Genomic DNA, 19,680 nt, shown 5'->3' with positions numbered 1-19,680 from the left:
CGCTGGGTGGTCCAGTAGTTTTTTCAGAGTTAAAGTTGTTGTTTCCAAATGGCAAGTTAGTGGAAGCGCCATATGCAGAAATAGTGGCAAAACTAAAATTGAGATTCGATAAAGTAGAATCAGACTTAATTCAACGTTTTAAATTTCATCAAAGAATTCAGCAGTTAGATGAAACAGTAGAGGATTTTATTTTATCGGTAAAACTTCAAGCAGAGTTTTGTACATTCGGAGACCATAAGCATACAGCCATTGGAGATCGAGTAGTTGCTGGTTTAAGAGACAAAGCTCTCCAGCAAAGACTCCTCAATGAGGATAACCTCACACTCGAATCCGCTGAAGAGATTATAGCGACGTGGGTGATTGCGGGTTCGAACGCTAGAGTTCTTGATGTTGCTAATGGTAATATGCTAAACAGAACGACTATAGTGAATAATCCCACTAGCAGTCCTGCCATAAATGTATTGCATAGATTTGCAAATGCAACAAGAATTCAGCAAAACCAAGATCCAAGAGAAGGTAGCTCAAGAGGGCCGGTAAAAAGCCGTTTAGGGTATATGGACCGAAAAGTACATTTTGACAATTATAACCAAACTGGTTTAAATAAAAATTTAAAAAAACTTGAACGATTCCGACCTGATTTTTCGAACGCGATTTGCACATATTGTAAGAAAAAGGGACACATAAAGAGTAAATGTTTCGCTTTGAGGAATCTGAGAAAGGATACGGTAAATGTCGTAAATTCATATAATCCTGGACCCAGTGCGGATAGACATCTGAGTGAGCTGCTGAACAGGATGACGACCGACATGAAGAATCCATCCGACAGTAAGGAAGATAAAGGTACAGATGTTTTGAATTGTATGAATGTTTCATCTATTTCAGGTGTAAATAATCCTTGTGTAATTAAATGTAAAATCGAAGAAAAATGGATAAATATGGAAATAGATTGTGAGGCATCTGTGTCAGTAATGAGTAAATTACAGTATGAGTCCAATTTTTTGAACAATTTGAGTAAATGTAGTAAACAATTAATGGTAGTTAATGGGTCAAAGTTAAAAATGGTGGGAGAAACTAATGTTTCAATTGAACTGAATGGTTTTAAAAGTATTTTGACATTATTTATTGTAATTGCAATAACGTTTTTGTTCCCCTAATGGGTAGACCGTGGTTGGACGTATTTTTTTCAAAATGGAGAGATTTATTCTCGGGAAATACTATGATTAATAGGGTAAATGCACATAATTTGAATAATCTTGTGGAAGACATCAAAAATAAATTTTCTAAAATTTTTTTGAAAGATTTCTCTTCACCGATAAATCAGTTTGATGCAAATCTGGTATTGAAAAATAATATTCCGATTTTTAAAAAGACTTATGACGTACCTTTTCGTTTGAAGGATAAAGTATTGAAATATTTAGACAAACTAGAAAAAGAGAATGTCATTACACCAATTCAAACCAGTGAATGGACTTCACCGGTGATTATAGTTATGAAAAAGAATAATGATATCAGAATGGTTATTGATTGCAAAGTTTCAATCAATAAACATATAATTGCTAATACATATCCTTTACCAATAACACAAGATTTATTTGCTAATTTATCTGGCAGTAAAATTTTTTGTTTGCCTGACTTAGAGGGTGCATACACGCAGTTGAGATTATCGGAAAGATCAAAAAAATTTATGGTTATTAATACGATTAAAGGTTTATACACATATAACAGGCTTCCACAAGGTGCATCGTCCAGTGCTTCTATATTCCAGCAGGTCATGGACCAAGTTTTAGAGGGGATTGAAGGAGTTTCATGTTATTTAGATGATGTGCTTGTTTCTGGGAAAGATTTAGATGATTGTGCTAAAAAACTTAATTTTGTTTTAGAACGATTGTTAGAAGCCAACATCAAAGTAAATTGGGAAAAGTGTAAGTTTTAAGTGAATGAGTTGAAATATTTAGGCGTTATTATAAATGAAAAAGGGGTATTCGCTAGTTCGGATAAAATTTCCACGATAAAAAATGCTAAAGTACCAAAAAATACTACGGAACTTAAATCTTTTCTAGGGTTGATCAATTATTATCATAGGTTTATACCACATTTATCAGAAAAATTTTATTATCTTTATAATTTATTGAAAAAGAATACTAAATTAATTTGGGACGAAAACTGCAACAAAGCATTTGAACGTAATTATTGTCAACTAAACTTTTAGAGTTTTTTGACCCACAAAAACCAATTGTGATAGTTTCTAACGCTTCCGGCTATGGCCTGGAAGGAGTTTTAGCTCATGTAACAGATGGAATTGAAAAACCAGTTTGTTTTACGTCATGTTCGCTGAATTCAGCACAGAAATCATACCCAATTTTACATTTAGAGGCATTAGCCCTAGTTACAACGATAAAAAAATTTCACAAATATTTATTTGGAAAAAAATTCCAGATTTTTACAGACCATAAACCATTAGTCGGTATTTTTGGTAAAACTGAAAAAAAATTCAATTTATGTGACGAGATTACAAAGGTACATTTTAGAGCTGTCAATATACGATTTCGATATTCAATACAGACCGTCACATAAAATGGGAAATGCAGATTTCTGCTCTCGTTTTCTTTTAGAAATACCAGTTCCAGAAAGATATGGTGGAGAAGAATTTATTAGAAGCATAAACTTTAGCAAAGATATGCCACTAAATTACGAATTCATTGCCAAAGAAACAAAGGAAGATAAATTTATACAAAGTATTTTAAAATTTATTAGCAACGGTTGGCCAAAGAAAATGGATAGAAGTTTAACAAATGTTTTTGCCAATCAACATGATCTTGAATCGGTTGAGGGATGTTTAATGTACCAAGATAGGATGGTGATTCCATTGAAATTGCAAGACATAGTTCTTAAACTTCTGCATGGAAACCACATAGGCATCGTAAAGATGAAACAGCTTGCTAGACGCACAGTTTACTGGTTTGGCATTAATAAAGATATAGAAAAATTTGTTGGCAAATGCTTCAGTTGTAATAGTATGGCAGTATCTAATAAACCAAAAACTGAATCTAAATGGATTCCAACGACAAAACCTTTTAGTCGTGTTCATGTTGATTTTTTCTATTTCTCACACCATACTTTCCTGCTATTGGTAGATAGTTATTCAAAATGGCTAGAGATCAATTGGATGAAAAGAGGAACAGACTGTAATAACGTTTTAAAATGTTTAGTGGGCTATTTTGCTCGATTCGGATTACCGGACGTCTTAGTATCTGACGGCGGTCCGCGATTTAACTCTCATTCTTTTACAACTTTACGCCTTACAATCCATCAAGTAATGGTCAAGCGGAGCGATTGGTAAGAACAACCAAAGAAGTATTAAAGAAATTTCTATTAGAACCGGAAGTGTCTGAGTTAAATTTGGAGGATCAGATAAATTTATTTTTGTTTAATTATAGAAATAACTGTTTGACAAGTGATGGATATTTTCCATCAGAGAAAATATTCTTATATAAACCAAAGACTTTAACAGATTTAGTGAACCCTAAATTGGGTTATAAAAAACATTTGCTTTTTCCGCAAACAAAAATGATGAAAATATAGAAAATGATAGGATTACGTTTCGCAAGGAACAGAATGATCCATTAAATGAACTGATTGAAGGGGATGAAATTTGGTATAAAAACCATAACCCAAATAATAAAGTAAGATGGTTAAAAGCTATTTTTTTAAAACGAGTGTCCAAAAACATATTTCAGATTACCATTGGAAACGTCCGGGCAGAGGCCCATCGAGACCAGATACGAGTGTCTAAGGACCAATCGAATCTATCGAGACCGAATCTTCTCGTTACGGCTCCCTCGGAGAAGCTATCGAAAAGAATGGAAGGAGAAGAAGATTTTTGTGGATTTCCTGAAAGCAGTGAAGAAATACAGCCTAGGAAACCTTCGAGAAAAAGAAGATTAGAAGAGACCTCAATGGGTCAATCGATTGATGAACCTAGGCGTTCGAAGCGAAAGAAAACGGCAAAGGCTGAAAGTGATTATTTATATTTTTGATTTGTTGAAACTTTCATAATTTTGAATTCGAATAATTAAATAACATAATTGTAAAAAATAAGTTTAAATTTTATACAAAATTGTATTGAATTGTTAAAGAATTTTCTAAAAGGATAAGAGCTGTTATATACTGTTATATAACTTAACGAAAAAATAGAATTAAACATCAAAAGTTCTGGCAACACGAAACGATTTAGAAACGTTCACAAAATAAAGTTGCACGACCAAGATCGAGTCAGTTCTTACAAGACTACTAAACTGTTTAGATCAACAAAGTTATCACAGTGCCCTTTCTCAAAGTGTTCTTTCCATTTGTGATTTCCACTTAGTGATATTTCCACTTTGACCATTTTATCCTAAGGTGAGTAGTATATAAAATTACGGAGCTATTAACAGAAGAGAAAGTAAACAAAGAGAAACTCTCCTTGATTTATGCGACCATATGAAATGTTCATGATTTTTCCGGTTTTCAAGAAAGGTAACAATCTGATATTACAAACCACAGTGGAATAGCTCCAAGTTATTCGGAATAATCGTTCTCGATTTTATAACTAATGATTGCAACGACTACATATCTATAACTCAACACGGATTCATTAGGATTCGCTTTCTACGCAGATTTTTCGGCGACATTTGACAAAATAAACCATCAAATTACAAACTGCTAAGCTCGAAGGGTTTTGGTGGCAGTTTAATGGAATGGATACATTCATATTGATATTTTTCTTGAACGCGAAACACCAGTTGAATAATGCTGGGCTTAGTTTCATCACAGACTAACAAACAAGACACTCAACATGGATTCTTTAATCGTTTTAACGGTCATTTGAATATTCCTTTGGCTGGGACAGTACTCGCATATGTCATGATGGCGCCACGCTACCCTATCGAAAACAATCAGTCTGTCATATAGACTATGTTTATTTCTTTCATTTAACAACAGAGTTGCCATTCATACAGAATTATCTGTAATGTACTGATTTGTATTCGTTCATGCTGTTTTAATGGAGGATACAGATGTAATACATATTGCCAAAACTAAATACAGAGTTGTGCCTTATTCTCAACGCAATAAAAAATCGAACCCATGTTTTGTTACGATACTTACTTGCTTCTGGCCTGCCGCCACTTAATTTCGGGTGAAAATTATCAACAAGATTAAAAATAGCCTAGATGACTACAAGTTTAACCAACCAGTTTAAAAATTTTTACATTACGCAAGGGGTGTACCGACAGTAAATAGTTCGCGCAGTTCAATATAGGTGGAACTAGTGCCCCAAGAAAATTTATTTTTAGAAGAATTCACTTATGGTGTCATGTCTGTTAGAATGTGGTTTCATTCTCTTAACGTAGATGGCGGTCTGCGTACACGATGTGTCTCCGTTCATGGATTATTATAAACTAAATCCTAGTGAAATAATTAAAGAAAGCACACAAACAGGGAAAATAATCTGAAAAAAAAATTCGTAACTCTCTCGAAGTGACAAATTTTGAAAATGCACCCAGGTGAGTGTAGAACAAAAAGACTTTGACCAACGTCAAAACATAATAAGGTATGACAGTTTGCCGTGGGATTATAGGTTAAGTCAATGTTTTTGTATTACAAAATCCAAACTTTGAGCTGCTCCATTACGATTCAAATTTAATTTTAAACTAACTAAGCAAATGATCTCATTTATCCATGCCACATTGTATTAATATTTGCTTCTTTAAATTTTGTTAACACTGAAATCTGCATTACACGATAGTAGCCAAATTGGTTCGCCATGTGAACCACTATGAAAAGGTAAACTCTCGCTTGCGAAAATAAACTACGCGGTAAGAACAACTTTAGTTATAAACTGTTTATTATTTATAGTTTGGCACAAGATTTATCGTCCGGCGGGTGGCTTTCTTTCGTTTTCCTTACTCTGCAAGCGCTTAAGGGAGGGAGCTTGCAAGTTCACTTCTGATCGGAAAGCAGGTAAAACAATGTAGGCGTTTGTTATGACTGTCTGGTAGGAAAGATTTATGGCCGTCACGATCGAAAAATATTGACTGAATCAAAGAAACAATAGCTAATTTACTGTGTCAAACATCTACCGACATTCATCCACAAACCATCGTAAGTAACTATCCTAAGAAATGTTTCATCCCACCTCAAATTTCTAGTAAATACATTAATCTTCCAGACCACACTTCGGAAACCTGTATTAATTATACGCACTTCACAAGGCACTCTTCAGTGTCCTTTTCGTCCTCGAATGGCCAAACACTCGGCTTACATCATCCAAACACGATAATAGACCATGATAACACACTTCCGCTCCAATTTTCCCACTGCCGTTCGTTGGTAAAAGGAATGTAAGGCGGTAGTCGCTGTCTAACGTCAGACTATATAGAGTCAGTCCCAGAACGGAACGCCACTGAGAGCTACAAAATCCGAAGCAGGAAGTAATTTTCTCCATTAATAAATCATCGCCGTCGGGTTCAACAAAGCCAAGCATAGGCAAACCGGTTCAACATTCTAACGCCTTTTAATAGTTGCAGTTGCTGCTTTTCTTCTCTGGGGGATTAACATGAAGTTTCTCTACAAATGAAATTCACCGAAAATCTCCATCCACATACGGAGTAGAAAAACGAACCTTCATCTATTTCTAGCTATTGACTTAGCATACGGATACACGGTTTTGTCTATGGAGATGAACAGCGGGCCAAAAGCTAGTTTACTGAAATTGTAGAGCTCATTAGTAGTCGGCGAAAACAGGATTCACAATCTCAATCGACTCACCTGTTGTACAGTCCAAACTCGGCACGCGTATTGTTGGCGCACTCTCCCTTTCGGTAGTAGTAGTAGGAGGTGCAATTCGTTCCTAGGAAAATGTTCTGCCGATTTAGCGAGGCTCGAAAGTACTCGACAGCTTTGAAGTGGCTGCAGATGAATTGCACTACGGAAAATAGAACAAATGTACAAACGAATCAGTTCCTATCTCTAATCTCTAGGAGTTGTTGAAATTCTCTAAATTAAGTTGTTTAACACTGGCTGCCGTACAGTGCTATTTCGGAATTATAACTCGAGATACAAAAAATTAAATATCAAACAAGGTTCATCTGTTAGGTTGATTGAAATTTTGTACCTTTGCGCACGTTATGCTATTACATCTCTTCCTAAATCATGAGCAAAGATTTCGACAACCAACATGGAATATTTTCATTGATTCATTGTAGGTCCGCCCCCAAGAATATAATTTCATATTTTTAAAGTCGTACTTTGAACATTGCGTACTATTTTTATGTTCTAAGACGTTGGACAAAGAAGTGCGTGAACATGTAAGGGAGACCGGAGCTAAGCCAGACACTTTATGGAAATTGAAATAAAGCATCCATTACACCTAGATTTTCACGCAAGTTATCCATACCTTCGTGTAGATTCAACCTTCAGTTACAATTGTGGTTTGGAAAAATATGCATGCTACATGTACTGGTCGTTTTGCTTGAATTTATAGTAATTCCAGTTTTAATAAGTGATAAGAAATAGAACAGAAATATACCTTATGATAAAAAAAAACCGAAATTTTCATTTTAAAATTCCCGCGCTTGTTCAATCGGTAAACTTTTATTCTCTCAACGTTGGCAACACTTTTATACACATTCTGTCAAATTTTGACGCATATCGTACTATTAGTTTTTGTTTGGCGTCTATACAAAGAAGTTGAAAAATTTTCGTGTGGCGATTTTTATAAAGGATGAAAATTTAGAACAACGTGCGTGCATCAAATTTTGTGTTGCAAATGGATTTAAGTGTTCCGAAACGTTGAAAATGTTAGAAAAGGCCTTTGGTGAATCGTGTCTAGGAAAAATACAGGCATACGAGTGGTATAAACGCTTCAAAGGTGGTCGTACAAGCTTGGATCATGATGAGATCCCTGGCCGCCCAACAACACCTGTTACCGAAGAAAACATTGAATCGGCGAAGCAAATCGTGTTGCAAAATCGTTCTGTACCGATTCGAGAGATTCCTGTGTTGTTGGGCATCTCTTATGGATTAGCCGAACACATTTTAACTGATGTTTTGGGTTTGAAACACGTCGCTTCTCGGCTGGTGCCAAAAAAGCTGAATTTCATTCAAAAACAGCGTCGTGTTGATGTGGCCAAAGAAATAATTTCCAACGCAGATAGTGACCCCACATTCATCGAATGAATCATAACTGGTGATGAGGTGTGGATCTATGAATATGACGTCGAAACCGCACAACAATCGACCGAATGGCGCTTCGAAGGCGAGCCGAAACCATCCATTATAAAAATCGCCACACGAAAATTTTTCAACTTCTTTGTATAGACGCCAAACAAAAACCAATCGTACGATATGCATCAAAATTTGACAGAATGTGTATAAAAGTATTGCCAACGTTGTGAGAATAAAAGTTTACCGATTGGACAAGCGCAGGAATTTAAAAATGAAAATTTCGGTTCTTTTTTTATCATAAGGAATATTTCGGCATGTTTCAGGAATCCGATGAGAACTTTAAGTCGGAAATTATGAGTCCGATTGAGATCCACTTTTTTGTCTAGTTTAGCCCGCTCAGACAATTCACATTCGGGACGTAATTATTTTTGTTTTTCCACGTAATCGAAAGCATTCTACTGATATATCAGCACAAATAAACGTATTTAGACAGCAGGACAGCACTGTATTCAGAACGAAATGAACATGTAAAAGCACAAACCAGACCGTCATTACAATGCACAGAATAAACCCCAAAATCAGAAAGTTTCAAAAAAAAATCCAGTGAAAAGCGTAAGGGAGACCGGGACTGGTTGGCCGAGTTTTGCTATCGGAATTTGTACACTCTTTCTGGTTAGACTATTTAATAAACGGTTAATTCCGTCCTGAAGATACACCTTTTGAGCACATTCCTGGTGTTTTTTTCATACCTGAATAATAACATCATTAAAAATCAAATGCGGTGGGGCGGGGTAGGTTGACCAAGTTTGAAAAAATATGTGGAACACATAAAATGCATCAATGGAAAACGTTTACAAGTGAAAACAAAGTTAGCATGCGTCATTTTGTATTATGTAGGTACGTAAAAAAACTTCCTCACCTTTTAGTCATAATTATTTTAGATTTTAGTTTTTTAGTTCCAGTAATATTAGTGAGCTTTTTCCAGCTCTCGCTTCTAGCTTTTCCTCCTCCAGCGTACGTTTACGTTTGGTTTCATTTTTCTTCTCCTCCAATGCTACTTTCATTAGAGAATCAGTCTAAATTTGGATCATTTTGCGATTAACGATCTTGACGCATTGGCAGCAGGTTCTGTACAAATGGATGAGTTTTTTTCGAGTTTTCATCGATATGTGACGCGTTCATATGTGACAATGAATGAAACATGGATTCATCACTTCCCTGCTGAATCAAAACGATCGTCATCTGAGTGGACAGCAACTGGTGAACCTCGTCCAAAGCGCCCGAAAGCACAACCATCGGCTGGAAAGGGTATGACCTCGGTATTTTGGGATGTGCGTGGTGTAATATTTATCGACTATCTTGAGAAACGGAATGCCAATAACTGTGAATATTATATATATATATATATATATATATATATATATATATATATATATATATATATATATATATATATATATATATATATATATATATATATATATATATATATATATATATATATATATATATATATATATATATATATATATATATATATATATATATATATATATATATATATATTGAAGGCTTGAATTGCAAAGGAACTACCGCATTTAGAAAAGCAAAAAAAAAATGTTTCAACAAGACAACGCACCGTGTCACAAGTTAATCAAGACAATGGAAAAACTACATGAATTTCGTACGAATGGAATTGGAATGAATTTCGTACGCTGAAACTGATGCCTTTTTTCCGGCAAAAAATAAATCGTTCAACAAAAGTGGCATTGAAATGTTAGAGCGGTGCTGGAATGATTACGTTGCTCTTGATGGAGATTACGTTGATGAATAAAGTTAATTTTGAACCAAAAAATCGTGTTTTTATGTTAATTGCTGGTTTATAAGAGATTTAAGCAGTCCGGCTGAACCCCTCGTCCGGTCTAGCCCCGGTCTCTCCCTTATAAATAAATTGGTTTTAATAAAAACAACAAGAAAACACATTGGTTTTCTTACAAACATATTTGTATGTTTATATCTAGCTAAGTATTAAACATTCACATAGTAGCTGAGGTTCATACACTTAAGGCCAGTCTACTGATCATTTTTATATATTATTTGGATGTATCAGAGTTTAACTTCGAAAGATATCGTGTAAGCGGGAAGATTTTTCAAACTAGTCTCGGGAGATGCTCGATATGTTTGCAATCTTTAATATGTTTTTTTTATGTTTCAATTATAGAGATTTTAACCTTAAGGTCATTCGTCTCTTCGGACCAGAAAAACTTTCTGACCCTATGTGCGGGGTTGGGAATCGAACCCAGGTGGGCTACGTGAAAGGCATCGACTATCCCATCACGTTATACCCGTCCCCCGTATCTCTTTAATAGTTTTAGTATATAAAAGTTGTTTTTCTTATCCTAAAACGTACATCTACAGATGCTTCAAAAGAAGTTTTCATGCCTTCTTCGGTTTCTGTATACTAGAATAATGAAAATGGATCATATTTTCTACCGTTTCATAGAGTGCCCCCATGCTATGGTGAAGAAAAACTGATGTTAGGAATTAAACGCATCAATGAGAAAAAAAAATAGAATCCCCCCCTTAAGCGGTTTCATATTTTGGATGGGACCACGAGGAATTGAAGTAAAACATTCTGCTTTTAAGGGAAGACATCGAATTTTACCTTCCTAATATAATATAGTCCCATAGTCCAGATTCGACCTCCGGTTTCGAAATTACCGAGTGATGAGTAGGGGAGACTGGGGCTAGTTGGCCGAACGGCCGCACAGTGATGCCAAGGTGGCAGAAATCCAAAAAATAAATTTATTTTGTTCCTGCACTGTATTAATTTTTTGAATTCTCAGATAAGTGAAGGATTACAGTTTAAAGTATAAAAATTTTTGAATAAGAAAGAATCTCTCCATATCCTCTCAAAGATAGGGTATTGTAAACTTTCTTTTCATCCTTCCATACAAAATATATGGCGCAATGACGATGTTTTGCGATTAGAGTTCTATATAGGTAGGACCACGTTTGAAAAATTCCATTTCCTCAGATTCGACAAATGAATCGATCCAATTTTTGATGGTGTCGTAGTTTTTGAAACTGACCTGACAAGTTATGCGCCATGGATTGGAGACAAATGGCAACCGTATGGAACAATGTCTGATAAAAAATGGCGGCTGGGGCAGAACTTTTCGTTGCAGCGATTATTAAAAAAACTGTTACAACTTTCGAAGCATGGAGTCTTGCATTGTCATGAAACAAAAATACTACGCCATGAAGATCTTCATATTGCATCCGCTTTTCATGAAATGCTATGTCCAAACGCATTTGAGTAGCTCATAATAAATAGCGCCAAGTTGATCCCACTACATGCACTTTTTCTGTTCTCCGGAACTTTCTTGTAGTCCATATAAAAATTCTCAAATTCAAACCACGAATCGTCATTTTCCATTTTACGTTGTTTAATAAGATACTTTCACATAATAAAAATCCACTATTATTAGTAAAGCGGTAGTATTCAACCAAATATTATTTTATACTTGTGTTTGTGTTTTTTCATAAAGTCGAAAAACTTAAAAAATGCAAAATGCAGAGCATTTTCCAAAAAAATAATATTTTTGTTAAAAACAAAAAAAAACACTTTATTGATAGTTACTCTCCCATCTTCAATCATAGTGCAATAAACTACATAAGTTGTATGTTTCAACATATCAGAAAATAAAAATATTAAGATAAGCCCTTCTGAAGAAGATATTTTCAAGACAAAAAAAAAATTTTTTTCTCTGTGTATACATTTCCCACTCAGGTTTAATCATTATTTGAAACACTAGTTAAAGCTCCTAATCAATCACGAAATAAATAAAAATACACAAGTTAATTTATTTAAAAAAAAGTCGTCATTTTCCGGTCCATGCATCATGTCACTTTTAGGTGGATCGAATATTTTTTCATACATTATCAAGATGGAAATATATTCATAGACCTCAAATTATTAATAAAAAATCATCCAGCTAACGTTTATCGACGTATTTATGGTTTTTGCCAACTTTTGTATGGAGAGGCATCGCTGAAAGCTTTTCTGAAAAGGCTATTATGTGCAGTGGCGACATCTATAATGATTTTGGTGGACCATTAGATCACCCAAGAAGCGACGTAATTTTAGGTGTTTCTGCACGGAAAGACCGAAATCAGCATTTTGGCGAAAAATTTAGTTGCTTTTCTGATTTTAGTTAGTTATTTTTTGAGACAACTAAAAAAATCTTACTTTTGCTAATTTAGATTTTTTAGTTGTAATTCCCTTAATAATAATAAAATATTTGTTGAAATGGCTATTTATTTTAGTTAAATTCACCAATTAAACGTGCTGTCATTTCTTAGCTAAGGCACGCTTCATATCCATTCAACTAATTTTTTAGTTGAATTAGAGAAATAAAACGTTGTTTTCAACCAACATAAATGGTTGAATTGGTTTCTGCCATTTGCAGCTATATGGCGCTCTGTCACCGAAAAAACGTTAACACCGTAATGACTACTAGCCACTAGATGGCACACGACTACCGAAAAAAATTTCAGTCACGATTATTTTTTCTATATTGGCAGGTATAAATACGATGTTGTATTGGAAAAAAAGACATGAGCGAAACATAAACTTCTTTTTGAACATTTTTCTTCTCAATTGCTGTTTTCTTCATTCGACTTCGCGAAATTGACTATCTCACTGAAAACTTTGAGCACTCGGAAAACAAAAACCTAATACAAGTAGTACACCGGACAGCGTAGCCCAGAAGGTTGGAAGATACAAAAAACATCATTTGACATATACAATTAGAGTGCAATATTCGAAACTCACTTCACTGTTCCCCGTAAAAACATTATTACGCACAATCGCTTTAAATGCGCACAAATTCTGAATAAATACACTTTCCACTAACAGTTTAGGTCATTTTTACATATCGGTTTAGAAATTATATAATATATGATAATATAATATAATATAATATATCGTAACACATGCGAAAAACATCTAAACAATTTGCAAGCAGTTTCAACAAGACTGTCCCTTTTAGATTTTTAATGGATTGTTTTGCTTTGACACTTCTCATGAGTTTTTAGCTAATAAACTTGTTAATAAAACCAATTTCATTTTTGTTTTCTTTGTTCTGTCCTTCAGTAATGATGGTGATAGATAAATGGAAAGAAATTTTCTGATTTTAATAACAAAATTTGTTGTCAATGAGAATTTCGTACTGGATTGAAATATTGCTGGTTTGTGTCCAGAATATTCGCCAACTAAACACATTCTCTAAAAATAAGAGTTTTTTTCAGCAAAGTAAATTCTCAATTTTAACTAATTTTATGGTTATTTTGGAAATTTTGTTGTTAAAATCAACTAATTCAAAAACAGTAATACGAATTAGGCGCAGAGCTAATTTCGGTCGTTCCGTGTGTGTTGTCGTTTGTGCAGGAGCACGTTTTTTCTTTTGTCGGCACTGATGAGTAAATTTCTGTTGTTGTAAAGTAATACGTGTATTGTGGATCAATTTATATTTGATTTCCAAAAACGTGGTACTATTCGAAAGGGTATTCAAAACTTTACAAAATGGCATATTGGTTTTCAGTACAACCTTACTTTTATTTTTGTTTATCGTGATTATTCTCCAAAACATTCATTGGGGCAGCTTCGCCGAGTTTTGTGCGGGGTTGGTTGACCGAGTTGTAATTTTAGCTTAGAGTAAAGTGCACTTGGATATTCGTTAAATGTTATCCTTTTTTTGGACGGAATTGGATTGTAAGTTTATGATGATGATTTCAAGAAAAAATATACATTAGAAATAAGTAAAGGAAATAAATTAAAATCATTGATAAATAGAAATAAGAGATTAGCATCATTAAAAGTTGGAAATTGTTAATAGAAAATATGATTCCAATATTTTATGAATCAAATACTATCAAAACTTTTATCATTCAGAGTTCCTGATAGGATTTCTCGCAGATTGACCCAACTCCGAACAAAACTCGTCCATCAATATATAATCTGCTGCAGATATTAGCCAACCTGAAAATAACAGACCTCTCCCCCCCAAGGCAAGTATGCAGACTGATTCGGAGGAGCGTCAAAGTCGTGAATCGCGACTTTTCTTATAAAAGTAGCATTGGAGGAGTAAAACATGAAAAAAGCGTAAGCGTGAACGCTAGTGGAGGAGGAGGTAGAAGGGAAACTGAAAAAGTTCACTATTGCTGCCGAAACTAATTCCAGAATAGTTAAAAAGACTCAAAAACCGAGAAGGGGAGTTTTTTCTCGTACTTACATAAAAAATGATGCATACAGTCTTGTTTAACTAATGAAAACGTTTATTGGTACAATTCATGTGCTCACATATTTTTTAAAACTCGGCCAACCTACCCCGGCTCTGGGGTTTTTTTCTCCGCATTCAATTGTTAATAACTATTTTTCTGATTTTCATACAGGAATGAAAAAAATCACACAGGTGCTCAAAAGGTGTATCTTCATGACAGAGCAAAGCGTTTATCAAAATGTCTAACCAGAAAGAGTACAGAAATTCCGAAAGCGAAACTCGCCCTACTAGCCCCGGTCTCCCCTAAATACTCCCATTTCAAGAGTGCGTTTTTTAGGCGAAGATGTTATAAGGAGAAAAACTTTTTCAGTAAGCTGTTGATTTTTAGTCGAACCAATATAATTCAAATATAGCGGTAGTAAAACCACCGTAAAGAGCGATCAAAAATTTCGAAATAGAACATCACATCAATTTCTTAGAAACACCGATTTCAATTAAGTTATATTCAAGGAAAGTGCGTTTGTAATCCCATGATCCATTTAATTTCACCGATATCCAACATCGAGGTCTCGAAATACAGAGTGATGAGTGTTGAATGAGTGACGATGCAGCAACAGAATAATCTTCTTAGTAGTGAATATGATCAGTATCTATCAGGAAAAACAGATTGGAAAATTTACATGCGAATGCAATTATGTAAAACCGCGAGAATGTTACCGCAGAAACGGGACTCGAACCCGTAGCTAACTCCTAACCGAGGAAATTGTTTTACCGATTAAACTGCCCTGCATATGAAAACATATGAAGAGATAGTCCAATTGAGTAGAAGAACCAAGCATTCTTCGCTGTGCTTGGTCACCACGGCATTCTCCTGCTGTCATACCTTTATTTACGGAAACTAATTCAACAGAACACACACTACACTGCACACAAGTTTTTTCTTCTCGATCATGCTAACTCAAGACGATTCTAAGTCCTAACAAAGAGTAAAACACAAATCGTTCTTAGTAGTGGTTGAAAATTCAAAAGCAAAAATTTCTTGACATTGTGCTGAAAAAAATATTATCTAGTAATTAAATCGCTTTCAAATCGACGCTCGATTAACTTTTTTACAACTCTAAAGCTGAACTTTAAAAGGGTTTAAGAAGGATTCTAAATGTAAACTTACGGTACGCCTTTGTAGTATCATTATTAACCAGCGGAAACTCGCACCCTGGCTGTGGACTGGCACCGCTGTTCGTATAGAAATCCTGATGTCCGACATTAGTCGACGTTCCTATAATGTTTTTGTCGGTGTGAATAGCCTGCACAAACAATGCATCGCTCTTATCCAGCCGCTTCTTACTGGGCACGAGTGAAGGTTTTGTGAACGACGGTCCTGCCGGGTCCAAGCCAATAATCATCGGTACCTTGCCTTCCAGTGCTGCTCCAGCTATTCCGGAAATGTGGGCTCCCATACTATGACCAACTAATGTAACCTGTTCAATGGTGAGACCCTCCGCAAGTAGGAACTGTATAAATTTGGCCAGGTACCGCCCAACCTTCCATGTATTTCTGGCCGCCAGATTGTATTCCACCAGCGCCAAGTGACTCCAGTCTACTGCACAAATGTTACCGCCATTGTGATGGATGTAATCGCTGACGATTTCTCTCACCCAAGTTCTGTTGACGTTATCCGTCCAACCGTGAGTGAGAAACATGGTTGGTTTGGCGACGTCTATTTTGTGATGCACATTTAAGTCATTCACAAACACCTGCATGTAATTTAAGTGATCTCTGAAAATAGGTTTCGACATTTTTTATCGAATGTTTGTAATAAAATCGGAATACTTACGAATTTGAGCACCAAAAGGTAACCTCCGACCGTACCTCGTCCGTACCGAAGAAAATCTGCGATAGCGTATTTCCAAAAGCCCCAAGAACCATTCCCAATCGATTAGCTAACAATTCATCCTGATCCAACGCTTCGGAAGCTGCACGAGAGCATGAAAAAAGAAAGAAGTACAAAAAAACCAAGTTCGATATTAATCCTGTTATACATGTGACTAGAACGTCCCACCTCTCATGCCGTTACGATGTGGGTGCATGTAAGGGGCCAATGAACAAGCGAAAGAGGATTAATATCCACCCATTCAAATATTGCTCAACTGTGTGTGTACGGACTAGAAGCTTAGTCTCTGCATCAGACAGTTTGGCGGACGATGCATTCAGCTAGACCTACATGGGCCACCACCTATTCGCCCGACTCAACGAAAACTTGCCAGGAGGGTGAGTTGGATAACGAAATAGGGTAAAAATCAAAATGATATCGAACTGGACAAGGAGAAAAGTGAACTCATGGACCAAAACCTTTCACGAATGCGCTCCGGGAAGTGACTGCCCACAGTGCGAGTGCTCCCCGCGGGCCGCAGTTTTTCATCCAGCAATTGACGATACAATACGATATGTAAATAGAGTGTAAATTAAACTCATGATTTATAGTGAGAAAACAGTGAAGCTAGCAGATATGACGAGAAAAAGCACTAGCGGGTGGTACTAAATTGTTGGTAGCCTTTAGGGCGTTCCGGAAGCAATTGAACAATCTAAATTTTAGACTCAAAATTTTGAATGATAAGACGAAGAGATGCAGGGCAACATCAAAAGTACATGAGTGAAAGTGATTATAAATTCGATATGCGTTCATTAGCTTAGAACAGGGGTCAGAAACCTTCAGAGTCGAAAACCAAAAAACGCTAATTATAAAATTTTCAACCCTTCAACTGGCATATTTATAGGGATATAGTAGTTCTATTGATTTTCTATCTATTCGATATTTCAATCAACCGTACCACCTAAAAATTTGAAAAAAATAATGGGAAATGTTCACATTTTTTTTTATTTGGGAATTTTTATTAAACAAATTGAGTTTTTTGTAACAATCAAATGTTTAATATTAAATAATGAATTTTTCAACGCGTGAAGGTGCCGCGGTTTCATATTTTTTAATAATGTGAACGAGCACAATATTTCATTTCTTCTAGAAAAAACGTGATTAATCCACCTAGCAGTGAGATGATACGTTTTTTTATCAATACGCATGTGTTTTTGCATGGATATTCTTATGTGTTTTAGTTCTCATGACATTATTTTAATTATCGTCTTTTTAAACGGCAAATTGAGATTTTAATCACTCATTACCCTGTAATGCCGAAACTGCAAAACATATCGAATTTCAATCTTAGCGTGCGACAATCGATTGAACATTCCATGAGATGTAGAAGTAAGATCCACTTTAGAGTTTTTCGTCACTATTTATGGTACTTTCAGAGCCGGTATTCAGGAATTAGCATAGCCCAAAATGATTCGAATGGCCATAAATTATTACGCCAAACAATTTACATGAAATTTATAAACTCATCATCTGTAATTCCAGAATCGGATAAAATTCACCAATTTTGTATGGGACCTTAAGTCCTGTAATATTTGTTTTTGAAGTTCGATTTGGTCTTTTTTGAGAAAATGATTGAGCTTTGAGAATCGATTCGATACTGGAACCGGAATTCTAAAATCGGTGTTAAATTTTAAATTCAGTTAAATTCACCTGAGCAGTGTGTAGACATCTTTGAGAAATTGTAGTGCGAATTAAAATTTGGGGGTACATTCCGAATCCAAAAACGAATACCGCTCAAACTGAAATAAATTTATTTGGCAATCGACTATCCAAATCTGCAAACCCGATAAACCTGATTAATTTATGTGAAATGTACATTTTTATACTAATCACCCTGCATTTTCTAAACCAGAAGTCGGATCTGACTAAAAAGTAAGAGGTTTTATAGGATTTTAAGACCTCTCATTTGAATCATAGATGATTCTTAGATTTCATTTGAATCTTAGATCGGTTCAGCCATCTACGAGAAAAATTAATTGCATTATTTTAATTTCGTTTCACATATCATCCTGTGGTTCCGCAATCAGAAGTCGGATCCAAACGTGATTCAGGAACCTTGTTTGGGAGTATACGACTTTTCATATGAATCTGAGTTTGTAGAAAACGGTTTAACCATCTCCGAGAAAATTGAGTGAAATTATTTGTCACACACGCATTTGCTGATCTCGACGAACTGAGTCGTATGGTATATGGAAGTTATGTTCTTCCAGCTTATTGCCGTAAGTAGTTTAAATCAATACAATTATGGAATTACTTTCAACTCGAAAATGCTGATATCATCTGGTTTATAAATGTCATATTCGAACGATTATGTTGCCAAAAACGAACCGTGCTAAAATCGGTCCAAGGCAAATTGTCATGAAAAATTATGCTGTACACAGTCTTTTGGGCACTTAGACACAATTGTATGTCACAGTATAAAAATCGTGTTTTCCGTTGCTCCCAAGCATTTCTTTGTCATACAGTGCTCAAAACTTCTACTGCTGGAATAAGGGGAAAAGTCGTTTACACAAAAATATTGATATCTCCGTTAAAAATGGACGGATTTTAACAATCTATGGCTTGTTGGATAGGTATTACCGAGCGAAATCTAAGTCTGGAAACATATTCTGTTTTCAAGGTCAAATGTGACAGATACTGTCAAAAAGCTGAAAATTTTGACATAAAACTTCGTATAACTCAAAAAGTAAACATCCGATCTCAAAACCATTCAATAGCGTTCTGGGTGACGGGGAGACCTTTCATTTACGACTAGTTTGATCAAAATCGGTCCAGCCATCTCTGAGATCTCGACCTCTTAGTTGACAACACACATACAGACACACACACACATACACACACACACAGACATTTGCTCAGTTCGTCGAGCTGAATCGATTGGTATATGACATTCGGCCCTCCTGGCCTCGGAAAATTTTTCGAAAGTTTGAGCGAATTCTATACCTATTTTTTATATATATAAAAAAAGGTAAAACGTGATTAACCACCTAGCAGTGAGATAATACGTTTTTTATCAAACCGCATGTGTTTTTTGCATTGATATTCTTCGGTGTTTTAGCTCTCATGACATTATTTTAATTGTAGTTGTTTTAAACAGCGAATTGAGATATTAATCACCCTGTAATACCGAAACTGCAAATCGTATCGAATTTCAATCTTAAAGTTTGACAATCGATTGAACATTTCATGAGAAGTCGAAGAAAGTTCCACTTTAGAGTTTTTCGTCATTATTTATGGTACTTCCAGAGCCGGTCGTCAATT

The 19,680-nt window shown here is 35.3% G+C and overlaps 1 protein-coding gene across 1 annotated transcript in view; it reads right to left on the bottom strand.

Moving 5' to 3' along the window:
- Positions 1 to 4,216: 4,216 nt before the first annotated feature.
- The window catches only part of LOC131440033 (phospholipase A1 3-like), an 82,222-nt gene continuing 66,758 nt past the window's right edge, over positions 4,217 to 19,680 (bottom strand). Inside the window, exons 5-8 of the mRNA XM_058611124.1 lie at positions 16,324 to 16,462; positions 15,658 to 16,265; positions 6,808 to 6,964; positions 4,217 to 6,745 (exon numbers count right to left, since the gene is read on the bottom strand). Coding sequence (XP_058467107.1) covers positions 6,664 to 6,745; positions 6,808 to 6,964; positions 15,658 to 16,265; positions 16,324 to 16,462 — 986 coding nt within the window. The 3' untranslated portion in view covers positions 4,217 to 6,663. The remainder of the gene's footprint in view (positions 6,746 to 6,807; positions 6,965 to 15,657; positions 16,266 to 16,323; positions 16,463 to 19,680) is intronic.

The sequence above is a fragment of the Malaya genurostris genome, unplaced genomic scaffold (assembly GCF_030247185.1).
Source record: "Malaya genurostris strain Urasoe2022 unplaced genomic scaffold, Malgen_1.1 HiC_scaffold_5, whole genome shotgun sequence".
Lineage (NCBI taxonomy): Eukaryota > Metazoa > Arthropoda > Insecta > Diptera > Culicidae > Malaya > Malaya genurostris.
The sequence above is the reverse complement of the archived record's forward strand: the minus strand, read 5'-3'. Positions and strand labels throughout refer to the sequence as shown.